The 26254-nt window shown below is 53.3% G+C and overlaps 1 protein-coding gene and 2 non-coding genes across 4 annotated transcripts in view; all 3 read right to left on the bottom strand.

The window, feature by feature from the left end:
* PLXDC1 (plexin domain containing 1) overlaps positions 1–22494 on the bottom strand; it is a 52882-nt gene extending 30388 nt beyond the window's left edge. Inside the window, exons 1-2 of one of the 2 annotated variants that reach the window (XM_058676369.1) lie at positions 22433–22494; positions 12683–12861 (exon numbers count right to left, since the gene is read on the bottom strand). In XM_058676369.1, the coding sequence (XP_058532352.1) occupies positions 12683–12861; positions 22433–22487 (234 nt within the window). In that variant the 5' untranslated portion in view covers positions 22488–22494. Of the gene's footprint in view, positions 1–12682; positions 12862–20688; positions 20776–22432 lie in introns of those variants that run through there. The other variant, XM_058676368.1, reaches the window with a different exon arrangement.
* Positions 22495–22625: 131 nt separating this feature from the next.
* TRNAC-GCA (transfer RNA cysteine (anticodon GCA)) lies at positions 22626–22697 on the bottom strand. The gene has a single exon. It is a non-coding gene; the product is annotated as a tRNA-Cys (tRNA).
* Positions 22698–23108: 411 nt separating this feature from the next.
* On the bottom strand, positions 23109–23180 carry TRNAC-GCA (transfer RNA cysteine (anticodon GCA)). Its single transcript has one exon. It is a non-coding gene; the product is annotated as a tRNA-Cys (tRNA).
* Between the last annotated feature and the right edge of the window lie 3074 nt (positions 23181–26254).

Genomic DNA, 26254 nt, shown 5'->3' with positions numbered 1-26254 from the left:
AACTTTCTCCAAGTGTAGGAAATGAGGGCCCAGGGCAGAGGCCATACTCTGAGGTTGTGATGCCCAGCCCTAGCTGCCTTGCCCAAGATGGCAAAAGGTGAATTTCAGGGACAGCGCTGTTGCACTAAGCTCCAGCCCCAAGACCTCGACCTCATAAGAGGGACTCCCAGCCGGGCCCACAGCTCCTGGCCTCATGTACCTGGCCCCACAGCTCTGGCACGTGGAGGACCAGGGTTCATTCCTGAGGGAACCAGCTGTCCACAGCAGGACTCAGAAATTCCTGGGGCCGTCTCTGACTAGAAAGTCGAGACGCTGCCCACAGGTCCTAGGAAAGCCTTGGTTCCCCTAGGAGCCTTTCTCGCAGGGTTCCTGGAAGGATGGGTTAAGCCCAGCAGTGTAAGCCCTGAGTGCAGTGTCTGGGCGGCTACTAAGGGACGCCCCAGAACAGCTCTGCTGGGCCTGCCTGACAGAGCTGCTGAGGGCAAGCGCCTTCTTCAGTCACCTGCCCCACAGCCCAGGCCCATCAGGCACTTCAGTGCTGACAGCAGGGCTACATTTATCTCAGCTGGACTTGAGACTGTTCTATACAGGAACTCTGACTAAACTGTCACCGTCAGCTGTCACCTGCCAACCGGCTGGCAGGTGGACACACTGGGGCAAGCAACCAAGAGCGCCCTGCAGGGCCTGCAGGCAGCTGGGGCCCATCCTGGAGGCAGGGCATAAGGGCACCCCTGCCAGTACTGCTCAGGAGGGATTTTTTTTAATGCATTTTTTTAAGATTTATTTTTTATTTTTATCACAAAGTCAGATAAGCAGAAAGATCTGCCGTCCGATGATTCACTCCCCAAGTGAGCACAACAGCCGGTGCTGTGCTGATCCGAAGCCAGGATCTAGGAACTTCCTCCAGGTCTCCCACATGGGTGCAGGGTCCCAAAGCTTTGGGCCATCCTCGACTGCTTTCCCAGGCCACAAGCAGGGAGCTGGATGGGAAGTGGAGCTGCCGGGATTAGAACCTACACCCATATGGGATCCTGGCGAGTTCAAGGCGAGGATTTTAGCCACTCAGCCACTGTGCTGGGCCCAGGAGAGATTGTTTTAGAACTGTGCTGTTCAGAGTGTACCCCAGGCCCATCAACACTGGCAGGGAATGTGCCTGAAATGCACGCTCCCAGGCCCAACCCTAAAGCCCCCAAATTGGAATCTGTGTGTGCTGCAGCTCCCCAAGAGATTCCAGCCTGAGCAGAATTTAAGATACACATAAAGTAGGGATGGAACCCACAGCAGCCACTTGGGAGGACGGTGCTGCATACAGGGACCCACCTCTACTGCTAATGTGCCGAGGAGATGGCAGATAATGGTCCAAGGGCATGGGTCCCTGCCATGCATGTGGGAGCCCCTGATGTATCCCTGGGCCCCCAGGTGCGGCCTGGCTCAGCCCAAGCTGTGGTAACTATGGGGAGTAAACCAGTGGTACAAGATCATTCTCTCACTGCATCACTCAGTCTTTCTCTGTCATTCTGTTTTGCAAATAAAAAAAAATTTTAAAGGTATCAAATTTGTTCCCAGGGAGATGGCAACTAAGTGCTGACACTCAAAAGACAGGAAGAAACTCTGGGTTCTTGTGCTGCTTCTGCCCCTCACAAGCTGTGTGACCTGGGGCAGGGGACTTCACCTCTCCGTTCCCATCAAAGAGCCATCTGCCTCCTGGCTGTGTAGGAGGCTGCTGCACAGCAAAGGCTCTGACTACACTGGCCATCACGCTCCTTCCTCCCCCCAGGCCTGCTATGACATCAGCATGGTTTGTCGCTTCCAAGCACGTGGTAGAACCTGAGGAGGTAATAAGGTCTTTGAGAGAGATGGCTGCCAGAGCCACACCTCGTGTGCTCTGTCCCTTGCACATGCCCACCTGCCCATGGTTACCCATCAGAAAGCATGAGCCTCTTGCTAGGCGTGCCTTCCAGTGTCACAAGCCACCCTTCCACTGATGTATCAATGACCTGATCACCACGTGGGCACTGGGCACCACGTGAGCCACCTGTAGGCCACTCTGGAGCCTCAGTTCCAGGCTCTGTTCTTCCATCTCCAGCTTCGCTTGAACGGGCTCCCTGAGAAGACAACAGGGAACGGCTCAGGAACTAGGGTCCATTCCACCCAGGTGGCAGGCCTGGGCTGAGTTCTGGGCTCCCAGCTTCAACCTGGCCCAAGTCCAGCCATTTGGGTATTTGAGAGAGTAAACCAACAGATAGGAGATCTGTGTGTCTGCCCTATCCGTCTATGTTTTAAAGAAATACAAATAATAAAAAATAAAACCGTGCTCCAACTGCCCCTTCACACAGGCTAAATAAGCCGAGATCCATCCTGGCACTTGCTTGCCCACATAAATTAAAAATCAAGTTCCACGTCAAGGTGGCAACTGAGTTTGGGTGAAGTGAGGCTTCACAGAGGTAGCCTTGTTGCTGTGTCTGCATGGTAAAAGAGGCAGGCGGGAATCCATGCAAGTTTCCCTGTGTCTGAGGGCCCCACTGACATTATGGGATCCACAACCCGAGAGCCCACCTCTGCACTAGACCCCACATGGGGAATTTCACCTCAACACATTCAGACTGTGACAGACAGGCCAACTCAGCTTAGCCCAGAGGAAGGTGACCAGCTTTGCCAAGGGTTTTCCAGGATTTCCCCTGATCTGGGGAAATTGGCTGATTAGTTCTAAGCCAGAGCCTGATCCAGCGTCTATGCAGTAGGTATCATTCCTTTGTTTCATTTTGTTAAAGATTTATTTTATTTACTTGAGAGAGGAGAGAGAGAGCTGTTCCATCTGCTGTTTTTCACTTCTAAGGGTCTCAGTTACAGCACGGCCATGCCCCACACAGTGACACAGTGACACATGGAATTCTCCCTAGCCCAGCAGCCCACTCCCAGGTGGGACTCCAGAACCCACAGCTTTTGATCTGGGTCCGCAGCAGCACGCCTACAGGAAGTGAGCAGAGAAATAGGCCTCATCCACAGGGACTGCTAGACAGAGAGGAACAGACAGTGCTTCCACGCCCTTCCTGGAACCAGCCGAGAGGTACGGGGCACTGACGTGCAGTTTCCATGCACGCATGAGGTGAGGGAAAGGGGTAACCTCACAGACACTGAGAGGAGGAAAATGCACAGAGCAGGGAAGGGACAGAGCAAGGGCTGGGGTGGCGACACAGATGCTCTTGGGGCAGGTGATGGTGTGACGTTAGGTGGGGTAGGGCACTGAGTTCACTGTCATTGGCTTGTTCACTTGCAAGTGGTTCATTCTAGGTTATGTCTATCTCAATGAGAGACAGGCAGGAAGGAAGAGGGAAAGCAAAAAAAAAAAAAGGACAAAGACGATACAGCTTCCACAACGGCTCATTGGCTAATCCTCCACTGGCGAGTGCCAGCATCCCATATGCGCACTGACTCATGTCCTGAGTGTTCCACTTCCAATCCAGTTCCCTGCTTATGGCTTGGGAAAGTAGCAGAGGATGGCCCAAGTCCTTGGGACCCTACACCCACATGGGAGACCTGGAAGGAAGTTCCTGGCTTCAAATTAGCTCACTCCAGTTGTTGCAGCCATCTGGGGAATAAACCAGCAAATGGAATCTTTCTATCTTTCCTTCTCTCTGTAAATCTGCCTTTCCAATGAAAATAAATATTAAAGAAACAGAGTTGTGGCACTGTAGGTTCTCATAATGCAGGCAGGTTTTAGTTCCAGCTGCCACATCTCCCATCCGGCTCCTTGTAGGTGTGGCCAACTAGGGAGTGAGCCTATGGATAGAAGATCTCTTTCTCTCTCTCTCTCTCTCTCTCTCTCTCTCTCTCTCTCTCCATGACTCTGCCTTTCAAATAAGTACACTTTATTTTTAAAAAATGCATTTATAGGGGCAGCACCGTGGCATAGTAGATTAAGCTTCCACCTGTGGTGCTAGCACCCAATATGGGCAGCTGTTAGAGTCCCAACTTCTGGGCCCGGCACAGTGGCTTAGCAGTTAAAGTCCTCGCCTTGAACGCACCGGGATCCCATATGGGTGCTGGTTCTAATCCCGACAGCTCCACTTCCCATCCAGCTCCCTGCTTGTGGCCTGGGAAAGCAGTCGAGGATGACCCAATTCCTTGGGGCCCTGCACCCGCATGGGAGACCTGGAGGAAGTTCCTAGCTCCTGGCTTTGAATTGGCACAGTACTGGCCGTTGCAGTCACTTGGGGAATGAATCATCAGACGGAAGATCTTCCTCTCTGTCTCTCCTCCTCTCTGTATATCTGACTTTGTAATGAAAATAAATAAATCTTAAAAAAAAAAGAGTCCCAACTTCTCCATTTCTGACCCAGCTCCCTGATAATATGCTTGGGAAAGCAGCAGAAGCTGACCCAATAAGTTTATTTTTATTTGAAAGTCAGAGTTACAGAGAGAAACAGAGATAGGGAGAGAGAGAGAGAGATCTTCCATCTGCTAGTTTTTTCCGCAAATGGCCACAATGGTCTGAGGCTGGAGCTTCTTCCGGGTCTCCCACATGGATATAGGAGCCCAAATATTTGAACCATCTTCTGCTACTTTTCCCAGATCATTAGCAGGAAGCTGGATCAGAAGTGGAGCAGCTGAGATATGAACTGGCTCCCCTATGGGATGCCAGCCAATGGTATTGCCTGCCCCTACATAAATCAGAAAGAAAGTAAGGATTAGGCCCCAGCAAGGTAGCCTAGTGGCTAAAGTCCTCACCTTGCATGCGCCAGGATCCTATATAGGCACCAGTTCATGTCCCAGCCACCCACTTGCTATCCAGCTCCCTGCTTGTGACTTGGGAAGGCAGTCGAGGACAGCCCAAAGCCTTGGGACCCTGCACCCATGTGGGAGATCTGGATCAGCTCAGATCTCTGTAAATCTGACTTTCCAATAAAATCTTAAAAAAAAAAAAAAGGAAAGAAGACAGAAGGCAGGCAAAGAATGGAGGTGGGAGAGGAAGAAAGGCAACCACCGGTAAAGGTAAGGGTCAAGACGACTGGCCTGAGTGGGAGACACCCCCCTGGGACAGAGGAGCCAGGCCAGGCCTGGGCCCAGAGGGAAGAGGGGCACTGGAGTCCAGTGTGGACCCCCACTTGGCTCTGAAACCTGAACTCTGGAGATCCCTACCACCTGCCCGTTAGGGAAACCTGAAATTGCAAGGGCTTGAGGACTTGAGAGCTTGCACAGTCAGGTTCATTAGCGAAGGGGTTAAGAGTCCAGCCCACGGCCATGCAGCTGGGACATATCAGGACCAACACGGAGGCCTAGCACAGCCGCCAGGACAGCCAAGCCTCGCCCACATTGCTTCTTGCAGAATCTCTTCAACCGCTCCCCGTCCCCAACCACACACTCACCCCAGAGTCTCCCTGACCCAGGCTGCCTTCTGGCCCCGGACACTCTGCCATGCCGGGCTGCTTGGAGCACTGCTTGCTCTGTGTGTCGGTACGGGGACATCCAGCCCAGCCCTTAGACTCCCTGCAGGCTGCAGCATGTACACACATGCTGTGGAGTGTGCAAGCACTGATATTCTTCAACAGGCAGCAGGGTTGGGGCCCCTCGCAGCCCCAGAGGTCAAGAGCCCAGGAAATGTACAGATCATGAGATGGGAAATCCACTTCCTTCGCTCCTTCAAAGAAGCAGCATCCACCAGGAGCCAGCACCCAGTGACCTTATACCAGCAGTTTTGGCCCTCACTTACACTATGGGGAAGATGCACAATGCCAAAAAATAAACAGATAATGCTAAGTGCCCTGGAGAAAAAGATAATCCATTCTCTCTGTCCCTGGTACAATCCCAACCACATCTAGAACTTTCTACCAGGCTGATAATCCCAAACGCCTTCCACCATCCCTCCAGGAACAAAGGTCCTGAAGTCTTCGCCATCCTGGCTGCCCCCACCCTAGGCTCCTGTAGGTTTCTCAACAACCACCTGGAAGTGTACGAGCCCCTCAGCTGTCCTCCCCAGTCCCAGGCCCTGTCCCTGGTTCCCATTAGCACAGCAGCTGCTCCACCTCCGGCCTTGGCAGCCACTTTGCGCCTGACTCATCCCAGCCCACGGCCATGAAGAGCTCAGGCCTTGTCCTCCAGAACCGAGGGAAACCACAGCAACATATTCTAAACCTCTGGGCTTGCTCTGAGCTGCAGAACTGGGATTCACATCTGTCACCCTGCTTCTGTACAAGCTGGTATCTACATGCTCCCTTCCAGGTGCTGAACCACCACCCAGGTGTGAACCCGCAAGCTGTGGCTGCCCAGGAGGGTAGCCAGCTGGGAGGAAGGGGGCTGTGAAATCTCGGGGACCAGAAAGTCTCAGGCCTACAACACATTATTCTCTTTAGGGCACACACGAACTCACAGGCCCCACCTCCAACACGCCCAACCCAGCCCATCCAGGGCAGAGCCGGAGATGTATGTTGTTGTTGTTGTTGTTGCTGCTGAAACTCTGGTGTTATTGAGTCCATGTGGGCGCTGTGCACCCACTGCCCTTCAGGAGCCGCCCACAGGCTGATGGCTTGCAGAAGGCGGTGTCTCAGATCCCCTCTCCCAGGTCCCCTGTGCACAGCAGGTCACAGCTCTGCCTCAGAAAAGGCACCAATGTCTGGGCTAAAATATATCTATATTTAATTATATATTTATATTTTTACATATTTAAATACACACATATATTTTAGTAGACACTGGATACACACACACATACATTATCTGGGCCAGTGATGCTGCTCAGCAAGCTAATCCTCTACCCTTGGCATCAGCATGCCACATGGATGCCAGTTTGTGTCCCATACAGAGGGAAGGCAGCGGGGGATGTCCCCAGTTCCTGGGCCTCTGCACCCGCATAGGAGACTGGAAGAAGCTCCTGGTTCCCGGCTTCAGATCAGCTCGGCTCTGGTCTTTATGGCCATTTGGAAAGTGAATTTGGAATAGATGGAAGACCTTTTATCTGTGTCTTTTCTTCTTCCTCTGCTAAACTTCACTTTCAAATAAAAATGAATATGTTTTTAAGAAGTGTTTAGTTTATTTGAGACAGGGAGAGAGACTAACAGGTGCCATTCACTGGTTAACTTTCCAAACACCTGCAGCAGCCGAGACAGTCAGGCCACAGCTGGGAGGCAGGAACTCCATCAGATTCTCCCACAGGTAACAGGAACCCCAGTGCTTGAAACATCACCTGCTGCCCCCCAGGTGCATTAGCAGGCAGGTAGGATGGAGAGCAGGCTGGAAAACAGGCACTCTAATCAGGGATGAAGGCATTCCAAGTGGCAGTTAAACTGCTAAGCCAAAAGCCCGTCGTCCTCTGTCCAGCCCAGGGCCCAGCAATGAGGGAACAGGGTGGGGGTAAACTACTGGGTGCCCCCTTCCCCACTGACCCCTTCTACCCTGGCCTGCCACCACCACCCTCATACACAAACCTCAGTTGCCTGCTCCCTGGTCCTCCAGGATGGAGATGACAGAGCAGAGTGGGAAGTAAGTGGGCAGTGTCCTCTCCAGCACCACCCCCAAGGCTGGACCAGGCTGAGGTGAGGGAGTACTCGCCTCATGCAGAGCCCAAAACTGAGGACTGTATCAGCAAGTTTATTTTTCTGAAGATTTATTCTGCTTTCCCAGGACACAAGCGGGGAGCTGGATGGGAAGCAGGACTGCCAGGATTAGAACTGGCGCCCACATGGGATCCCGGCGTGTTCAAGGCGAGGACTTTAAGCAATAGGCTGCCGCACTGGGCCCAGGATTTTTTTTTTTAAGATTTATTTATTTATTTTTAATTAGGAAAGCAGATTTTACACAGAGAGAGAAGGAGAGATAGAGAGAAAGGGAGAAATCTTCCATCTGATGGTTCATTCCCCTTATGGCAGCAATGGCCAGAGCTGAGTTGATCCCAGCCAGAAGCTTCATCCTGTTCTCCCACGCAGGTGAAGAAGTCCAAGCACGTGGGCCATACTCTACTGCTCTCCCAGGCAATAAGCAGGGAGCTGGATGAGAAGCGGAACAGCCAGGACACAAAACTGCCCATATGAAGTCCTGGTGCTGCAGGCAAAGTATTAGCTGGTCACACTGTGTATTAACCATCACATTGCCTCCCCAAAAAGTTTTAATGAAGCATTTTAAAGTTGAATTTAATTTCAGAAAGATGATACGTTGGTAAACAAAAAATCTCAGGATAAACAAAAAATCGTCAGGACTAGCAATGTGTGCAGCATGTTGAATGATTGCAACGCAGCATGCCATATCCAGATGTTTGGATTCGAGTTCCACCTCTGCCTCACATCCAGCTCCCTGCTAATACCCTGGAAGGTCATAGGTGATGGTGGGAGAACAGGATGCAGTGCCTGGCTCCCAGTTTCAGGCCAGCCCAAACCCAGCTATTGCAGCAATAGGAAGTGAACCAGTGGATTGAAGATATCTCTCTCTCTCTCTCTCTCTCTCTCTCTCTCTTTCTCTCTCTCTCTCGTCTCTGCCTCTCTCCCTCTTGTGTTGCCCACCTTTCAAAAACAACCCTTTTTAAAAAATGCGATCAGTCACAATGCCAAACCATTTCAGAACCTGAGGCACAGAGAAAACCACCAACAAACATGATGATGCAAGCAAAAAGAAATTGCAAAATCCTGACCATCCCCAGAGACACAAGACATTTTTCCCACGACGCATGGACAGGGCTTCTTAGAAAAACAATAATCAGAACATAACAGGGTTCTTTAAAATGAATAATATGATAGTAGAAAGAAAACTGCAACACCACAAAATGAGGTTGAAATTTTTCTGAGAATAACAACAACAAAATGCACAAGAGATGGGCAACAGAAGCGAGAAGAAAACTCCATGATCAAGTCCAGACATGGATGTCTCCCCAAAAGTAACTGTAAAGAGATTATGGGAGGCAGAAAACTATCAAAGAAATAAAGTAGGGGCTGGCATTGTGGCAGCGGGTTCGAGTCCTAGCTGCTCCACTTCCCATCCAGCCCCTGCTAATGGTCCTTGGGAGGCAGCAGAGGGCGACTCAGGCATTTGGAGTCCTGCTCTCACATGGGGGACCTGATGGGGTCCTGGCCTCTGGCTCCAGCCTGGACTATTTGGAGAGCAAACCAGAAGTTGGAGGATCTCTCTTTAATTCTGCCTTTCAAATAAATTTTTTAAAAGATTTATTTATTTTTATTGAAAAGTCAGATATACAGAGAGGAGGGGAGACAGAGAGGAAGATCTTCCATCCGATGATTCACTCCCAAACGGCCGCAACGGCCAGAGCTGAGCTGAGCCAAAGTCAGGAGCCAGGAGCTTCCTCCAGGTCTCTCCCACATGGGTGCAGGGTCCCAAGGTTTTGGACCATCCTCAACAGCTTTCCCAGGCCACAAGCAGGGAGCTGGATGGGAAGTGGGGCTGTCAGGATTAGAAGAAGTGCCCATATGGAATCCCAGCACGTTCAAGGCGAGGACTTTAGCCGCTACGCTATCGCGCCGGGCCTCAAATACATTTTAAGGGGAAGAAAAGAAGGGAGGAAGGAAGGGATGGAGGGAGGAAGCGAGGGAGGAAGAAAATAAATTCCCAGAACCAGTGGAGAAATCTCTAGATATAAAGAGTCCTCCAATGCCCAGTTTGGAGAAAGGCAATGAGCTCAAGTTCAGAGCACTGGAGGCCCAGGGAGCACTTTGGATGCTTCCAAAAGGGGTGAGTATTGTGTACACAGATCAGGAGCAGGAACACCAAGCTCTGCCCAGTGACACGGGAGGACAATGGTGGAGCGCGTCAAACTTCTGAAGGGGAAATTATTTTTAATCTCAAGCTCCAGATTCAGCCAAACCATCCATCAAATGAGACGACAGAACAAAGGCCTTGTCAGCCATGCAGCCACCCCAAAAGAACTGTGCCTCCTGCGCACGCCTTCTCAGGATGTGAAGCAAGCAGAGGGATGAGGAGGGCACAAGAATACTCAAGGTCAAGGGAACATGGGACCCCACCCAGGAGAGAGAAGGCCGCAGTTCAAGCGGAAGGGAGGCACCAGGAGGGTGGCTGGTCCAAGCTGCAGGCGACACCTGGAGGGACATTTCCACAGGGAAGACAAAACACGGCACTGTGCCTCTGCTGAAGATCCTGCTGGAAGTCAGCGAGGACGTGCAGGACAGCGTAGCCTCAGAAAGAGCAGAAAATTGAGCAAGGAGGATGGCTGGCAAGGAACCAAGGGAAACAAATTGTGCAAGACACAAAGGCGACCCCCTGCTCATGTGAGCTCAGTGAGCTGTGCACAGAGCCTGTGGGCAGGGACAACCGTGGGCACGTCATCGAGGCAGAGTCCCCAGGAACACCTACAGCCTGCAATCGCAGGCAGTGGTTACACAAATTACTTGGAAATATGGAAGTCAAGGCCAAGGGAACTTCCTCATCCGCACCTGCTGAGGACGGAGCGTGGAGTCAGAGGGGGAACTCTCATGTTTTTATATTCTCTACAGGTTCAGCACTGTTTGACCCTTTTCTTTCTTTTTTTTGGGGGGGGCGGGGAGGCAGATTTGTTTATTTGAAAGGCAGAATGAAGTTATTTAAAAAAATTATTCAAACAAAAAACAAAATAAGAGCAAAAGAGACTGGTGCTGTATTGTAGCAGATAAGGTCACTCCCCACGGTGTCTATACAGGATCCAGCTCCCTGCTAACGCGCCTCAGAGAGCAGCAGAGGATGGCCCAAGTGCTTGGGTCCCTGTATCCATGTGGGAGACCTGGATTGTTGAAGGATTGCCCCCTAAAAATCAGACCACAAATGTCTGAGGACCCCGAATCTCAAACGTTCTCGGCAGACTGAGAATTTTGCAGAAGGCAGACTTTCTGCTGAGATTGGGGGCCACCCTGCTGATAAAGCGTGCCTGGAGAGGTGTGAGGCATCCTATTGTCTTCTTCCTCTAGTGATTGTGGCCTGAACGTATCTGCGTATGGATGTTGGGGTCCGTGCAGTGGATGTGGGGGACATGAAGATGTGAAGAGCATTGTTCCATTGCAGGCAGGGCCGCAAGGAACTTCCCGCTGCATGGCAGGGCCCTGCGGATGTCTCTACAACCACTTGAATGCAGCTCCACCTCCCTTTGCATGGACACCGGACTACCCTGCAGAAGAATTCTAATCCATTCAGGCATTGTTTGCTGCTGTGGAGTTGGATGGCCTTTTACTCAATGTGAGCTTGGAGGTTAATGTCAATAACAAGGTCTTGCAAAAGGGCCTTCTATTACTGATACTGTCTTGGCTGTCCCCATTGACCTTATGCTAATCAAATGACCTATATTAGGGTTTCATTCTGTCCTCAATCTTTAGGTTCTCCTTTTCTTTGTGATACAAGATTAAGTTGTAGAATAAGAATTGTAGCAGGAACTTCTATTGTTTTTAGGTAAAACAAATGGCAGAATTATCCTTAGAAACACTCTTGACTATGACGTAAAAAGTCTGAGCCAGAGTTTGACTCTTTCTGTATAAATAAAGTGGACGGATTTCCCGCATTGTCCATTATGATCATCAAATCGTAGTGGTCCAGTCTTTCCTCGGCTGGAGCTGGACTCTGGCATATGAAGTTCCGTTAGATTCCTTTTCTAGTTACATCTGTGTACCAGTATTGGTTCCTGTAACTCATGTTTACTTATCTTGTTGCCTGAGACCTGGTGATTAGTTTTCCAAATCCCTTGTGACCTATTGTTAGAGTAGCTTTTGTATGCTATTGTTTAGTTAGCTAGTAACTTTTATCCTCCTACTTGTTCTGCCAAAATTATGGTATAAGTTGCCCAGTGTAATTCAATAAAGTGTGCATTGGTTCACCTTGCCTCTGCATCCCCTGTGTCCCAATTTTTTTTCTCAGTATGGACATCACACCTCAAATCCTGGTCCCCACTAGAGGGAACCCCAAGACTGGATGAAGCTCCTGGCTCCCCACTGTGGCCCTCTGGGAAGCAAACCAGCAGACTAAAGATTCACCCTCTGTATCTTTACCTTTCAAATAAATCTTAACAAACAAACAAAACCCTGAGAGAAATGCTGAGAAACACATCCTGTTGTCTCAGTTTCTCTTTGTTCTGAGGATTTACCCACTTTGCTGCCAGTCCCCGGTGCCAACTCACATGCCCAGGGACATGCCCACATTCACAGCTCCCCATCACAGACACACACAACACACAAAAACAAACTCAGGCACACATGCACACACACCCTGACTGAGGTGCACACGTTCCCACATTTACTCTTCCTCCTCCGATGCGGCAGGGACCCCAGCCTCCCAGGATGGTCCTCCCACTACTCCCTGCCCCATCACTCCCAAGCTGCCTGGGCACAGGAGGTGCCTTCCGGAAGCTGCCCTGGAATGACTCTCTTCCTCAGCCTGTGCCCCTGCAGCTGCTGACTTTTTTGGGGTCCCCTAGTCCACAGAGCAGATATGAGGCAAGGGCAAGCCCAAGCTGGCAGTGGCAATGTGACTAACACCACCTTTATCTTTGTCTTCCTCAGGTGGCAGTGTGCAGGCTGTGTCCACTTCCCCCACAGCTGGGTAGCCTATGATGCTTTCTGCAAGGCTATGATTTGACAGCCCCATCTGGGCCCCACTTCCACATCCTGCCTTGGCATCCCTCTCCACTCTGACCTCCAGAGCCAGCATCAAAGCATGTGACTTGCAGCTACCATGACTCCCCTCCCGCTCCACAGTGCTCAGAACTCACCAGCACTCTGGTCTTGTTATCTGGCAGCGTGTCGATGGCCAGGGTGCCCCCACCCAGGTCCTGGCTCAGCTGGGTCCTGTGTGTTTCTGACTCCTGCATGGGGCTCTCACGGGCTCTTCGAGTCCAACCCTGCATGGTCCCCTTGGCAGCCCATCCAGAGCCTTGACCTTCATTGTGGCCTGGGAGGAGGGAACAGAAAGTTGAGTTCTGGGTGTCCAGAGTGGAGACCCAGGAGGGGCTAGCAGCCTGCTTATGCTGCAGAGGCCCTGCCTCATCAGGTGTAGCAACACCCAGATACCAAGGCAGGAGATGCCCCACTACGCACTGGGAGCTGGGGCAGAACTCCCCTAAGCCCACCACCCCACAGACAGGTGTCAGAGCCCACAGGTGAAAAGCCACAGTCTCAAGGCCTGACTCAGCTGCCTCTGGGGGTGATCACGTTCAACCTCAGCATCATCACATGGGAACACCCAGAGCTTTAAAACTTCCTTTACAGAGCCCAGCGCAGTAGTCTAGTGGCTAAAGTTCTCGCCTTGCACACGCCGGGACCCCATATGGGTGCCAGTTCACATCCCGGAGGCCCTGCTTCCCATCCAGCTCCCTGCTTGTGTCCTGGGAAAGCAGTTGAGGACGGTCCAAGGCCTTGGCACCATGCACCCACTTGGGAGACCTGGAAGAAGCTCTTGACTCCTGGATTCGGAAAGGTTCCTGGCTCCCGGCTTTGGCTCAGCTCAGCTCTGGCCATTGCAGCCACTTAGGGAGTGAATCAGCAGACGGAAGATCTTTCTCTCTGTCTCTCCTCCTCTCTGTATATCTGACTTTCCAATAAAAATAAATAAATCTTAAAAAACAATAACTTCCTGACATGCTATGCTGATCCCCCTCCAAGATGTGACATAATCACTCTATGGTATGGCCTTGGCATTAGGTTTCTTCAAAAATCCCTGGGGGAGATTTGAGAAAGACTGGACTTAGTGAACTATGCAGCTGAGATACTATTCTGGAACCTTCCAAACTAGTTCCTTAATTCTCCGCCAGAAACAGCAGCAATCCTCTCTTCCAGAGGACCCTGGGGGGACGGGAAGCCAGACAGCAGGGTTCTTCCGGTTCAGCACTGCTCTATCTTAATATTATGGACATTTAGTGTATTTCCTTTTCTTTGAAGGACTTGTTTATCCATTTATTTGAGAAGCAGAGTTACACACAGTGAAGGAGAGAGATCTTCCATCAGCTGATTCGCTATAATAGCTAGGGCCAAGCCTGGTTATAGGAGCAGCTTACCTCCTCTGTGCCACACACCAGCCCCACACTGTCATTTTGATTTGCATTTTGCTAATGAGCAGTGATGGGAACATGCTTCCCATGTTTAATGTCTGTTTTCTTTGAAGAAATGTCTATTTAAGACTGGTTTTTTTTTTTTTTATGTTTACATACTTGATCAGTATGGGAAAGATTGAGGGTTAGGGGAAAGTGGGTGAGACCATTGTTTTCAAATTTTCTTATTCTTCTTCCTGTATCTGGGAGAACGAGGGAGATAAGGGAAGAAGCTGCACCCAGCTTCCCAACCACCTTGGTACCCAGGGATGCAGAATGGCTGCCTGCTCTCATTCCGAGGTCCCCGACATGGAGCATGCTCCGAGGGTTCTGCTTAAGCAGTTTCGACAGTTCTGCAATGCTGTCAATCTCACTGATCCAAGGATGAAGAAATCCTTCCAAGGTCCATTGGCTGACACAGTCCCTGCTTAAGTCTTTAAACTGGATTCTTTTTATTGGACTGTTTCAGTATTTGTTAAGGCTGGGCATTCACCCTGCTAGCAGCATCGTTGGGCCCTATCCACCTGCCAGAAGCTATGCTAGAAGCACTCTCTCACAGCCCAGTGCAGGTCCTAGTCCCAGATCTGATCCACTTGAACATGTCTGCAAGGGTGAGCATTTGGTGTGATGGTTACGCTAGCGCTTGGGGCACCTGTATCCCACATCTGAGTGCCTGAGTGTAAGTTCCCATTCCACTCTCTGCTCCAGCTTCCTGCTAATGTGCACCCTGGGGAGGCGCCCTGCCACCCACAGGGGAAACCTGGATGGAGTCTGCGATTCCTGGCATTGCCCTGGCCCAGCCCCAGCTCCTGTGGGCATTTGAAGAATTCATAATAAATATTTTTCCAAAAGAAAAAGCAAGCACCTCCAAACACTGCCAAATATCCCCTGGGGAACAAAACTGTCCCTCCCTGACCCCATTAGCAACCAGTTTTTCAGTCTTCTCATTGCCTGCTAACACCTTGGATATTACCTTCCCCATGTAACAAGGGGCTTTAGAGACCATCTAGGATGACAAATAGGTTTTATCTCAAATTCTGTGTCCAATTAGCAAGTGGCAGCCATTGGTACTATAACCAAAATGAAAATTCTAGGGTTCCATTTCTGTTGAACTTGGAAGATTGTCATGATCAATTCGTAATGTCTGCCGCAGGCACAGCCTGGGAAAATGATCATATACAAGCCATTTAACAGCCATTCCCAGATTCCACTTCCTCTACATGAATTCTGAACAACACAAACCCCTCCCTTTCCCATCTCAGGAAGATTTGTGTCCCAAGAGCTGTGTCCTCCATTGTCACTCCAATCATCGCACTTGCTATGGATGTAGAGCTTATATATGGGACACGGATCACATGACAGCCCCACCTGTGACTTTCATCCATTTCAGGCTGACTCTGTCAGACATCCTTCTCAACCTCTGCCTGTGCCCATCCCAGTCCCAGAGCACTCACAGGTATGACCATGTATGGGCCCATCTCCCCTGGAGACTTCAGCTCCCCCAGGATTCTCTTTACTCTCCTCAGATTTAGAGGGTGCAAGCAGCAGGTGCTCAGTCACAACTCAGTGAGAGAGGACACCGTGCTGGTCTAATTCTCAGCAGTCAGCAGGGCAGAGGTTGTGACAAGGCTTGTCCAGGGCCAACCCCGGAGCTGCAGCTAGGACCTGGCCAAGGGGCTCTGCTTTGTCATTAGACGTTTTATCCAATTAAGTCATTCTTGGCAGCCGATGCCTGCTGGACTCTTGCCGGCCCCTCTTACTCCTCTGCCCCTAATTGCAACCAGATGCTCCTGGAGAACATGAGAAGAGGGGCAGTCCCCAGACCCCTTCCCCAGGACACTACTGGCTGCCCACAGATGGCCCTGAGCCCACGGCTGAGAAGGCAGCCTACCCGCTGCTCAACCACAGCCGCTGTGCCCCTCTGGGTGGGGCCCCAGGCTGCCTGGGAGACAGACATGTTTGTGCTGAGCTGATCCGCCTGGCTCCCCGGGTCCTCTCACAGTCAGGGCAGAGCCCAGGCAGGAGCCAGAGCAAGAAAGGAGTAAAGAACAAGTGCAGGAGCTTAGCCAGCCCAAACTGGGCTCCTGCAAGGCTGTGGGCAACAGAGGCCTGAACCTGAAGTCAGGGGCCACACGGAGGAGGCACTGAGGTGTAGGCACGGGAGCCTAGGACTAGGGTGGTCGAGAAGAGGAATCTTGGGCTTGTTTGCTGCCCATACGCAGTGAGACAGGGGACCCATCAGCTTATCTCTCAAACCCCATCGTGCTGTGTGACTCCCATGGAGCTGTAATCACACTGCCCTTGGCACAGGCATCTGAGAGCATCAAGTGAGACACACAGAGGAGGCTTTATAAATCCAGGGCTCAGCGCCAGCATCAGGAACAAAAAGTCCAGGAAGGAGAGCAGGGCGAGGGACACGGAGAGTGGGCCCTACCCTGACCCCGACTCTTGCCCTCCAGCCTACCCCACATCTACCTCCTGCCTGCTGTGTCCCACCCAGCAACATGAGAGAGAGCAAACAAAGCTGCTGGTCACGTGCATGTGCCAGGGTCCAAGTGCCCATGCCTACTCCCATGAGGACCTCCCAAAATCCTGGCCCTCCACTGCATGCTACTCACACATTACACACCCACCTCTCCCCCGGCCCACCGAGGGCTCCAGGCTTCCAGCACACCTGCTCATGCAATAGTGTTCACCTACATGTGATGCAAGAAGCTTCTGGAACAGCTGAACATTCATTCACTCATTCATTCATTGACTCAAGGCTCCCCACATTGTACAGTTTGGTAGGTGGTCATATAATCATAGTGGAAATGAACATGATGGCTAACTTGCTTTAGACACAGAAACTGATTCAGTCCCCACAATCACCTAATAACATTGGCCCCGGTTTTAGATCCATACTAGTAATAGAGAAACTGAGGCACAAAGGCACAAGCTGAGGTCTCATGACAGGCTGGCTGCAGAGACTGCCTGGAAGCATGCCCAGCACACTGAGGAGTGACCAGCAATGCTGGTTCTATCTCAAGGATAAGCTGCAGCCCCAGGCAGGACTGGCATCTGGGCCGGATTCCCAGGGAGCCCTGTTTCAGGTGCTACTGGGCCCGAGCCTAGGAACTCCTCTGGGAAACTGTGCCCACTGCCACACAGGGACCAGCGCAACAGTCCTGAGTGCTTCAGACCCCCTCAGCTGGCATTGCCCTGTTTTGGGACAAGGAGCAATGCAGCTGACTTGAGCTCAGGCTGTGCCATCCAAAACTCTGAGCCACGCTCCTGTCATCCCACCCATCATCACGTGTGCCATCCCAGCCCCATGGCCCTTGCACAGCCCAGCCCCCATAGCCTCTGTCCTGCAGTCCCTCCAGCCCATAACCTTCATGCCCTAGAGCTAGCCTAGGCCAGAACTCTGGCCGAAACAAGCCACCTAGAAGGGCTCGGTGGCATGGCCTAGTGGTTAAGGTCCTCGCCTTGATCCCATGTGGCCGCTGGTTCTAATCCTGGCAGCTTCACTTCCTCTCTATCTCTCCTCCTCTCAATATATCTTTGTAATAAAAATAAAATAAATCTAAAAAAAAAAAAAAACAAGCCACCCTAGAAGACAGACCCAGTTCTTGCTCGTGCAACCCACTCTGCCCATCTGACCCCAGGCCCTCTGGAGCAGAACCCTCCCTGCTTGCTGCTGGGCCTCTTGTGTCTCAGAAGCTCTCGCCAGGACCCAGGCCTGTGCGGCTACCCAAGGAATTTCCCCCATCCACTCGTCTGCTCCACAAATAACACTGAGTTCTTGTTCACCCTTTTCCTGGAGCCCCTCTGACTTCTCTCCCTGTCAAATGCTGGAAGGGCCCTGGCATGGTGCCACTTGCTGCCTGGGCTCCCCAGGCTTCAAGACATGGTAGCACAAAGATCCACAACAGAGGCAGGCAGTGTCTCTGCAGGTTCCCCCCAGAGACACACAGGAGGTAGTAAGGTCAGGAGCCCTTCCTTTTGGAACCACAGAAGAGACATCCCAGGCTCAAGGTTGACCCCTGACCACTACCCATTGGGCAACTGGTACAACCTCTCCAAGCCTCCATCTCTGCACCTGTAAGATGTGGGCGAGAAAACGTCCCTCTGGCTTCCGCCTTTAACAAAGTACTGTGCACTCAGCAGCGCCTGGCAATGTCATCTTGGGGCCCTTGGCAGACATCTCGCCAGTCATGGCTCTCCAGGGGGCAGAGGGAAGTCTCTAGACTTCTTAATGTCCTGCCTCTTCACACAGCCCCCAGAGGCAGGGCGGAGGGAGGTGGGCACAAAGAAGCAGCAGGACAGGGAGGGAGAGTCAGTTCTCCGCAGGGTCCCCGGAAGGCGGAGTCTGGGATCTGTGACCACCCCCTTCACTCATTTGCTCACTCACTCATTCATTCCTTCAGGGAGAACCTCACAGGCTGTGTGCTGGGTGCAGGAGACCACACTGAGCAGGCAGATGCAACCGCCACAGACAGCCCAGCCTTTGTCACAGTGACAGCCAGCAGACAGGGCCGTGAGACGGCCGCTAGAACATGCGAGCAGTCCAAAGACTTGGGCTGGAGCTGCTCTGGACACAGCCATCAAGGCGGCCCCTCTGTGGAGACGACTCTTTGAAAGGCAGACAGAAGTGGGAGGGGGGTGCATCTGGGGACCATTGAGAGGTTCCCACTGGTCAAGGAATGAGCTGCTTGCAGTATCATGGCTAGCAGGATCCCAGAGACAATCTGGCCCAACTCCCCATTTTGCACAAGACTCTGAGTGGTGACCATCCTGGTGGTCAGTGGGTGTACACTGGCCCCAGCTTCCTGCAGGTCTTCCAGGCCAGGACCACCCCCTCCTCCAGCTGCCCCCTGCCTCTGCAGTTGTGATAGGTACTTCGCCCCCACACCCGAGCCAGCCCCTCGGTGTCACCTGCCCCCACAGCCCTACCCAGGGCCAGCCTCCTGGCCATCCAGCTGTCTGCTTCTCCCAGCCTCCATCACTGCCTGGTTCTGTCCCTGGGGCATTTTGCTCTCCTACTCTGGGTCTACTGAGGAATGAAGTTTCAAGGCTTGGCCATACAAGCCATGCATTCCAAGGGAATGGGCACCCCTCGTCCCTTCCCAGGGCCTCCTTCCCAGCCCAGAGAACCCTGAGCCTTGCATCTGGATACCATCACCCCTGCAGGCCCCACTCCCCATCACAAGGGCTCCACCATGGACCAGAACTAGGCTGTCCCTCCTGGAAGACCTTCCCCAGGGAGCCCAGAGAAGGTTCTAGACATTCAAGTATAGTCCCACCCAGCTTCTGCCAGCCTCCTTAGCTTGCCCTGTATCACCTCCACTGCAAAAAAAAAAAAAAAAGCTGCTTCTGTGGCTCCATCGCTGGGTGGCCTCTATCAACGAATCCAGCGACCTGGAATTTCTGCCCACCCCCCTCTCCCCGACTTTACCACTCCAGCCCTCAGCCAGGCCAGGTCTTTCAGCCCCTGCGCATTATCTTTCATCTCCCTTCCCAACCTTCCCCATGATCCAGCCAGCCCCCCCCCAAGAACTCACATCCCTCCCTGAACCCAATCACGCTTTGAGTTCATAAGGGTCCACCAGTCTGGGGCTGCAAAGAACCTCAGGAATGAACCTGCCCATGCCATTCTTGCTTACATCAATTAAAAAAAAAAATGATCAGCGGCCCATACATGCTATCACTCATCTTTCCTGAAATACAACAAAGAGGAAAAAAGATCCCTCAAAGTTCCACAAGCAAAAATCTAACAGGATTTTGCCAACAGCCTTCTTTTGGATGGGCAGAAATAAGTCCAGAGAGGGCAGGTGACTTGCTGGAGGTCACATAACAAGTAAGGCAGACAGCAGGTCTAGAAGCCACATCTCCGGCCGCCCTGTGTGTGGACACTGAAAACTGGTCCCTCCACTGCTCTCTGCCCACACCTGCCCGCTCCTCCGCACACAGTAGGAAGCTTGGCCTGCCTCAGCCACACGTGGGGACCAGTGATGTTAAGAACACTGTCACTCTGAGCCTGACACCAACATGCCCCCTGACCACTGCCTCCCCCCAGCTCATCTAAGGGGTACCAGCGGCAGCCAGCACAGGTTCCTGTCTTCCCCATTCTCTCTGTCAAGGAGCCTGGCTTCAAACCATCCTTCTCCCTGGCCCCAGGGAAAGTCTAGGCGGCTGGAGGCTGGAGGAGCAGCCAGTCGCCTGGTCCTGGGCGAACAGCCTCTCCCACCACCTCCAAAGAGGGCGAGGAAGATGAGACTAGCCCTGTTTCTGTTGCCCAGGAAGAGATGTGTATTCTGCACTATCCCCCAGGATGCCCCCAGATTTGACTCTGGACCTGCCCACGTCACTCAGAGGCAGAGGCTCAGAAGAAGAAAACAGGGCACAGCCTTGCCTGAATTGCAGGTGGGACGTGGGGGATGGGAGAGGGAAGAGGTGGGGTTCGCGGGGACCGCATCACCCATTCATTACCTTTGAGATTAGAACCCCTTCTCTCAAAGAGACCCCTTCCTGGGGGCCCCTCCAGGGTCTTTCCTGCAGGTTTAATGCCTCCCACCCTAGATGTGTGGCAGCGTGTGGTGCCTGACCGGCTGCCCCTAGCGCCCCTAGGCAGTGCGCTCACGGCCATGGCCAGTCTGTTTCCTGTGCCCACACCTGCCAGCCCACCCGGGCCAACCTGGACCAGTCCTTACCTGCTCTGGGGTGGGGTATCAGAGCCCGGGCAGCCCCCCTGAGCACCAGCACAAGGAACCAGAAGTCGCCCCGCATGCTGAGTGACAGGATCTAATGCTCACGCGGGGCGGCGGCTCCTGAAGCTGGAAGACGGGAGGAAAGCGCGGCGACCGGGGTTGCGGAGCGCGGACTCCACCAGCGGGGCCGAGATGCTGCGGCTGCGGCCGCCGGGGAGCGCCGGGGGGCGGGAACGGAGGCGGGGCGGGGGCGCGGCCCGGAACCTGCGAGCTCAGCCCGCCCAAAGCGTTCCTCCGCAGGTTCCTGCTGCGCCCCTCCGCCTCGCAGGAGTAGGACTGAGTGGGGTACAGAGCAGCGAGTGTGGGGACCTGGACTGGGAGACCCGCTGGACAGCATCAGCCGTCAGCCGCCGCGCACTTGGCCCGTTTCATTCCCCTCCCGCGCTCCTGCGCACTTTGCGCGCCAGGCAGGCACCTGCGCCCCTTTCCTGGGCCTTGGGCTCCTGCCATCCCCGCTGTCGCCCCCGGCTCGTTCGCACAGCACGGCTTTCGGAGTTGGATGGGATTCTGAGGTTTCGCTCCCCCTACCCCTCGGGAAGCTGAAGACCCCTCCCCAACACCCCGCATCTCTTCCCAACAGACTCCCTCCACCTGCTGGATGTCCCGCCTCCCATCCACACCTTCTGGCTCATCAAGCCCGTGTCCATCTAACTCACTTCCCTCTAACTCCCTGGTACCTGTAGGAGCCTAGCTCACTCCCTATTCTGAAAGAATCCGGAGGCCCCCACCTAAACACACACACACCTCCCCGCCCCCAGCAAGGTAATTGCAGCACCCTCCTCTCTGGGGACTCCAGGCCAACCCCAGAGCAAGGAAATTCCCGCGCCCACCTGCCACCACCTCACCCAGGCTCTGGGGATTGGTCGTCTTTTTCCTAAACTTCCAGGACAGAATAAAAATATCCACAATTGAGGAGACTTAACAGACAGCAGGGAATCAGGTCAAGACGCCGAGGTGCCTGCTCCCCGCACCCACCCCCACCCCGACCTACTTCGGTCGCTGAGGGGTGCGGTGGGATGGGAAAGAGGCGGCGGGCTGCCGCGGGGCTCGGGCCTAGCCGAGCGCAAAGTCGCGCAAGAGGGCGAGGGGCACCGCCGGGAGAGCGCCCCAGAACGAGGAACCGGGACGGGAGTGGGGGCGAGTCCCTGTGTCTGGGGTCAGTCAGAAAGGGGCCCGGCGGAAGAAAGTAAGAATGAAACGCGCCCTCTTCTCTCGGAGCCCCGGGTCCTCCTTCCTCAGCCCTCGCGGGCCTGGCTCCCCTCAGCCCCTCTCGGCCGGAGCAGGCGAGGCGGGCCGCCCACTTCCCGGCGTCGGGCTGTGCCTGCGGGGCTCCGGGCACGGCTTCCTGCTGCCGCCCAGCGGCCGCGTTGTGAAGCCGCAACGCCCGCGTGTGCAGGCAGGTTCGGCCTCGGCTCGGCCCCTGCTCCCCGGACCACTCCGGCTCTCTCGGCCCTTTCCTTCGCGAAGGTCCAGCGAAGAGGGGCCAGGATGGAATTCCACTCCCGGCGCGGTCATCTCGGCGGCCCCGCGGTTTGCCTCATAGGGTCTGTCAGGGTTCTGCCGCCTCAAAGTATTAGCAACAAACCATGTGGAAATTGTTCCCAAACGCCAGCTCGCCTAGGAAGACATATATTCCCTATGGATGAAGGGGCCGCGAATTTGCATTTCGAACGCGCACCCGGGTTACCTTTGCTGGTCTCGGAACCACATCTTGAGGGTCTCTGGCCCGAAGATTCCTCCATTCCTTGAACGCCGTCACCTCATCTCTTCTGCCTCTAGAGAAAAGACGGTAGACCCGTAAAGAATTGTAGGGGAAAGGATAGGAAAAAAACAAATAGTACTAGACGAGGCAAAATATCTACCTAAAGATCCCTTTAGGCAGGGGGCACCCGGATTTGAACCGGGGACCTCTTGATCTGCAGTCAAATGCTCTACCACTGAGCTATACCCCCTCTGCTGGCGAGTTGGCGCCGGTGCCCTGTTAGGTGCATCCGGGAGCTAAGGAAACGCTGGTAACCAGTTTCCCAAGAATGTAAGATTATAAATTCGAGAATTGTCAGTTTGGAGGCAGAACCGTATGACACCCAGCCTCCTGCGCGGAGGAAGAGCCGTCGGGGTCACGGCAAGGCCGGCCAGGCGCCTGCCCCTGGCTACCGTGGCAACCGTGCGCACCCACGCGCTTCTCCTGATTTCCGGACAGCGCCCCTGCCTTGCTCCACTGAACTGGCGCGTGGTCAGGCGCAGGTGGAGCGACCGACGGACTCGGAGCTCCAGCTTCAGCCGCCAGCAAAAGAAAGAAGGGTCTCCAGTTTCTTTGGGTCTCGGGAGAGCCCGGGACAGGGAAAGAAAAACGGAAGCTGGAGAGGGGGCACCCGGATTTGAACCGGGGACCTCTTGATCTGCAGTCAAATGCTCTACCACTGAGCTATACCCCCGCACGCCGCACCGGTTTCACTATAATGCATTTCAGTCGTGTAACAGTGCGGCTGTCAACCACTTTTTGGGAATTTCTTTCACCTGAAGACAGAATGAACATGGATGATGCTGGGCTGAAGGTGCAGGTTTTAAGGAAGGAAGAGCAGTTCCAAGGTCTTCCGCCACCATCCGTACACAGCGTGTTTCCTACCGAAAGGCTGAGGGCTAGCAGAGAAAAGAGGGGGCAAAGGATGGGGAGAGCCAGGTGAGCCCAGAAGGTGTCTTTTTCACTAATTTTTTATTAGACTTATTTTTATTTGAAAGGCAGTTACAGAGAGAAGGAGAGATATAGATTCCAACTGTTGGTTCACTCCCCAAATGCACAACAGCCAGAGATGGGCTATTCCAAAGCCCAGAACCAGGAGCTTCTTTGGGGTCTCCCACATGAGTGCAGGGACCCAAGGCCTTGAGCCATCCTCCACTGCTTTCCCAGGCCATAAATAGGGAAGGATTGGAGGTAAAGCAGCCTAGACTGGAATTGGTATCTATATGGGATACTGGTGATACAGGCAGAAAAGTTTAGCCTACTAAAGCATGGAGCTGGCTTCACCCCTAAATTTCTATTTGTTTATTTAGTTTCCATCCGCTAGGTCACTTCCCAAATGCCTGCAACAACTGGGGCTGGTCCAGGCCAAAACCAGGAACCCAGAACCCGACCCAGGCCTCCCCATGTGTGTCGGGTGGACCCAAACCTTTGAGTTGCGTGTTACCTGCCTGCTGCCTCCCACAGTGGGTGCACATTAGCAGGGAGCTTGAAATGGAAGCAGATTGAGACTCACATGCCCCACACACCAATCTCCAGGGATGTCTTGATAGCTGTGTTAAATGCCTGCCCCCTCCCAGCTCTTTCTGTACTTCCTCCACGTGGGTGCCTCTCCCCTGCTCATCCAGGAGAAAGCTGAGTGCCTTTAGCCACCTGGCCATGGAAGCCCTGCACCCAGCCCCCAAGCGGCATCCTGGGAATACCAGGAGCAAGGTGAGCACAGGTTAAGATGACTGGGAAGGTTGGTAGGAAAAAGAGAGAGAGAGAGAGAGAGAGAATGAATCAGTCACAAGTCAAAACCTCATCCCCCAGCTTGGTGTCCAGAGTCAGGAGGGGAAGTTGACAGCCAGAGCCCACCTCAGCTGATTCTCTCTTCGCCCTGGGAAGGAGGCAGCTGGGCACAGGTAAGTGCTGGGGGGCAGGTGGCAGCAGAGGCATCTTAGCATTTTAACCATCTACTTCAGGGAGGAGGTGTAGGCAGATTTCTTAGTGGATCCCCCCTCCAAGCATTGCAGAAGTTGGGGCATTCCTGGAGCAAGAGGAATTAACACAATGAACTTGGCAGCGCGCAGCTTGAAATCCAAGTATCAGCAGAGCCCCCACTCTACGTCTGTGCTAAATGTGAACAAGAAGCTTAATCTCGCTGAGCTTTCTGTGTAAACTGAGTTAATACTCCCTACTTATAGCTCAAACTCCACCCCTACCCCACCCCCAGCCCCTATGCAGAGCCCCAAGGCCCTGCACCCAGCACCAGCCCCTCTACCCCACACTGCAGGAGCTGGGCCTCTCAGTAGCTGCCAGCCCTCTGCTGACCCCAGCCCCTGAAGGTTTCAGGGAGTCCTCCCTAAGCGCTCTGTCTTCTGATTATGGGATATAACAGGCAGGGGCTGCCTCCCTGCTACCCATGGGGTGGTGCAGCTGTCTGCAGGTGAGGCCCTCCTTCGCCTGTGCTCCACACGGCAACCAAGGCACTTTTACCGTCGCTACTCAGGCCACAGCTTCTGCACACCCAGCTCTGGAATGAAGCCAAACTCCTCAGCACGACTTAAGGCACACTCCTCCCTGCCCCTCCTGGTGTGCTGTGCTTGTGACGGACCAAGAACAGGCCAGCTGCATCCTCTCTGCCTTGAGCACTCCTTCCACCTGTCTACCCAGGCTAACACTTTTAGACTTTTAGACTCTGCTCAAACCTCAGCTCCTGGAGCCGATGTTGTGATGTAATGGGTTAATGCCATCTGCAGCACCAGCATCCTATATGGGTGCTGGTTCAAGTCCTAGCTGCTCTACTTCCCATCCAGCTCCCCGCTAGCGCACCTGGGAAAGCAGAGGAGGATGGCCCAAACCTTGGGTCCCTGCACTCACGTGAGACACTGGGATGAAGCTCCCAATTCCCAGTTTTAGCACAGCCCAGAGCTGGCCACTGTAACCATTTGGGGAGTGAACCAGTGGGTAGAAGATCTCCAGCCCTCTCCCTCTGTAACTCTTCCTTTCAAATAAATAAATATTTTATTAAGTCTTACCTCCCACGGGAAGGCTTTCCATCCCTCCCTAGGTTAAGTAGGGACCTGTTTCTGGTTTGAAACAGCACCCAGTGAGTCCATTTAGTTGCAGTAAAATTGCCTTTAGCTCCCACTCAGATTTGGCCCTGCCACAGAGAAGGTGCTTAATGAGAAAGCACAGGAATGAGGGGTCGGTGCTGTGGGACAGCACATTAAACCACTGCCTACAGTGCCAGCATACCATATGGCTACCAGTCCAAGTCGCACCTGCTTCGCTTTCAATCCAGCTTCCTACTAACGCACCTGGAAAAGCCTCAGAGGATGGCTCAAGTGCTTGAGCCCCTATACCCACAGGGAGACCCAGATGGAATCCCTAGGTTGCAGTCAGGGTGAGGTCATTTGGAGAGTAATTAGCAGATGGAAGAGCTCTCTCCCTGTCTGTGTAATTCTGCTTCTTAAATACTCCAATATCTTAAAACAAGCCAACAGGAATGAATTGATTCCAACCAATGATAGAGGGAAGAGCACTGTGCTGGGAGACAATCTTCATTCATTTTGCCTTCCACTCCTGGGCCCACCCTGTCTCCCTTCCTTTGCTCACATGGAGGGTCTTGTGTCTGTTGTCCTTTGCCTAGCCCCTGGGCCACAGCATTCAGATGATGGACTCAGAGTTCTGATCCTCCTGGGCCACCACTGCCACCCAAGAACCAGGTGAGCGGAGAGATGGCCATGGATGCTGCTCAGGGATTACATGCCAGCTGTCACTCTGCTG

This window comes from Ochotona princeps, chromosome 17 (assembly GCF_030435755.1).
Source record: "Ochotona princeps isolate mOchPri1 chromosome 17, mOchPri1.hap1, whole genome shotgun sequence".
Lineage (NCBI taxonomy): Eukaryota > Metazoa > Chordata > Mammalia > Lagomorpha > Ochotonidae > Ochotona > Ochotona princeps.
The sequence above is the reverse complement of the archived record's forward strand: the minus strand, read 5'-3'. Positions and strand labels throughout refer to the sequence as shown.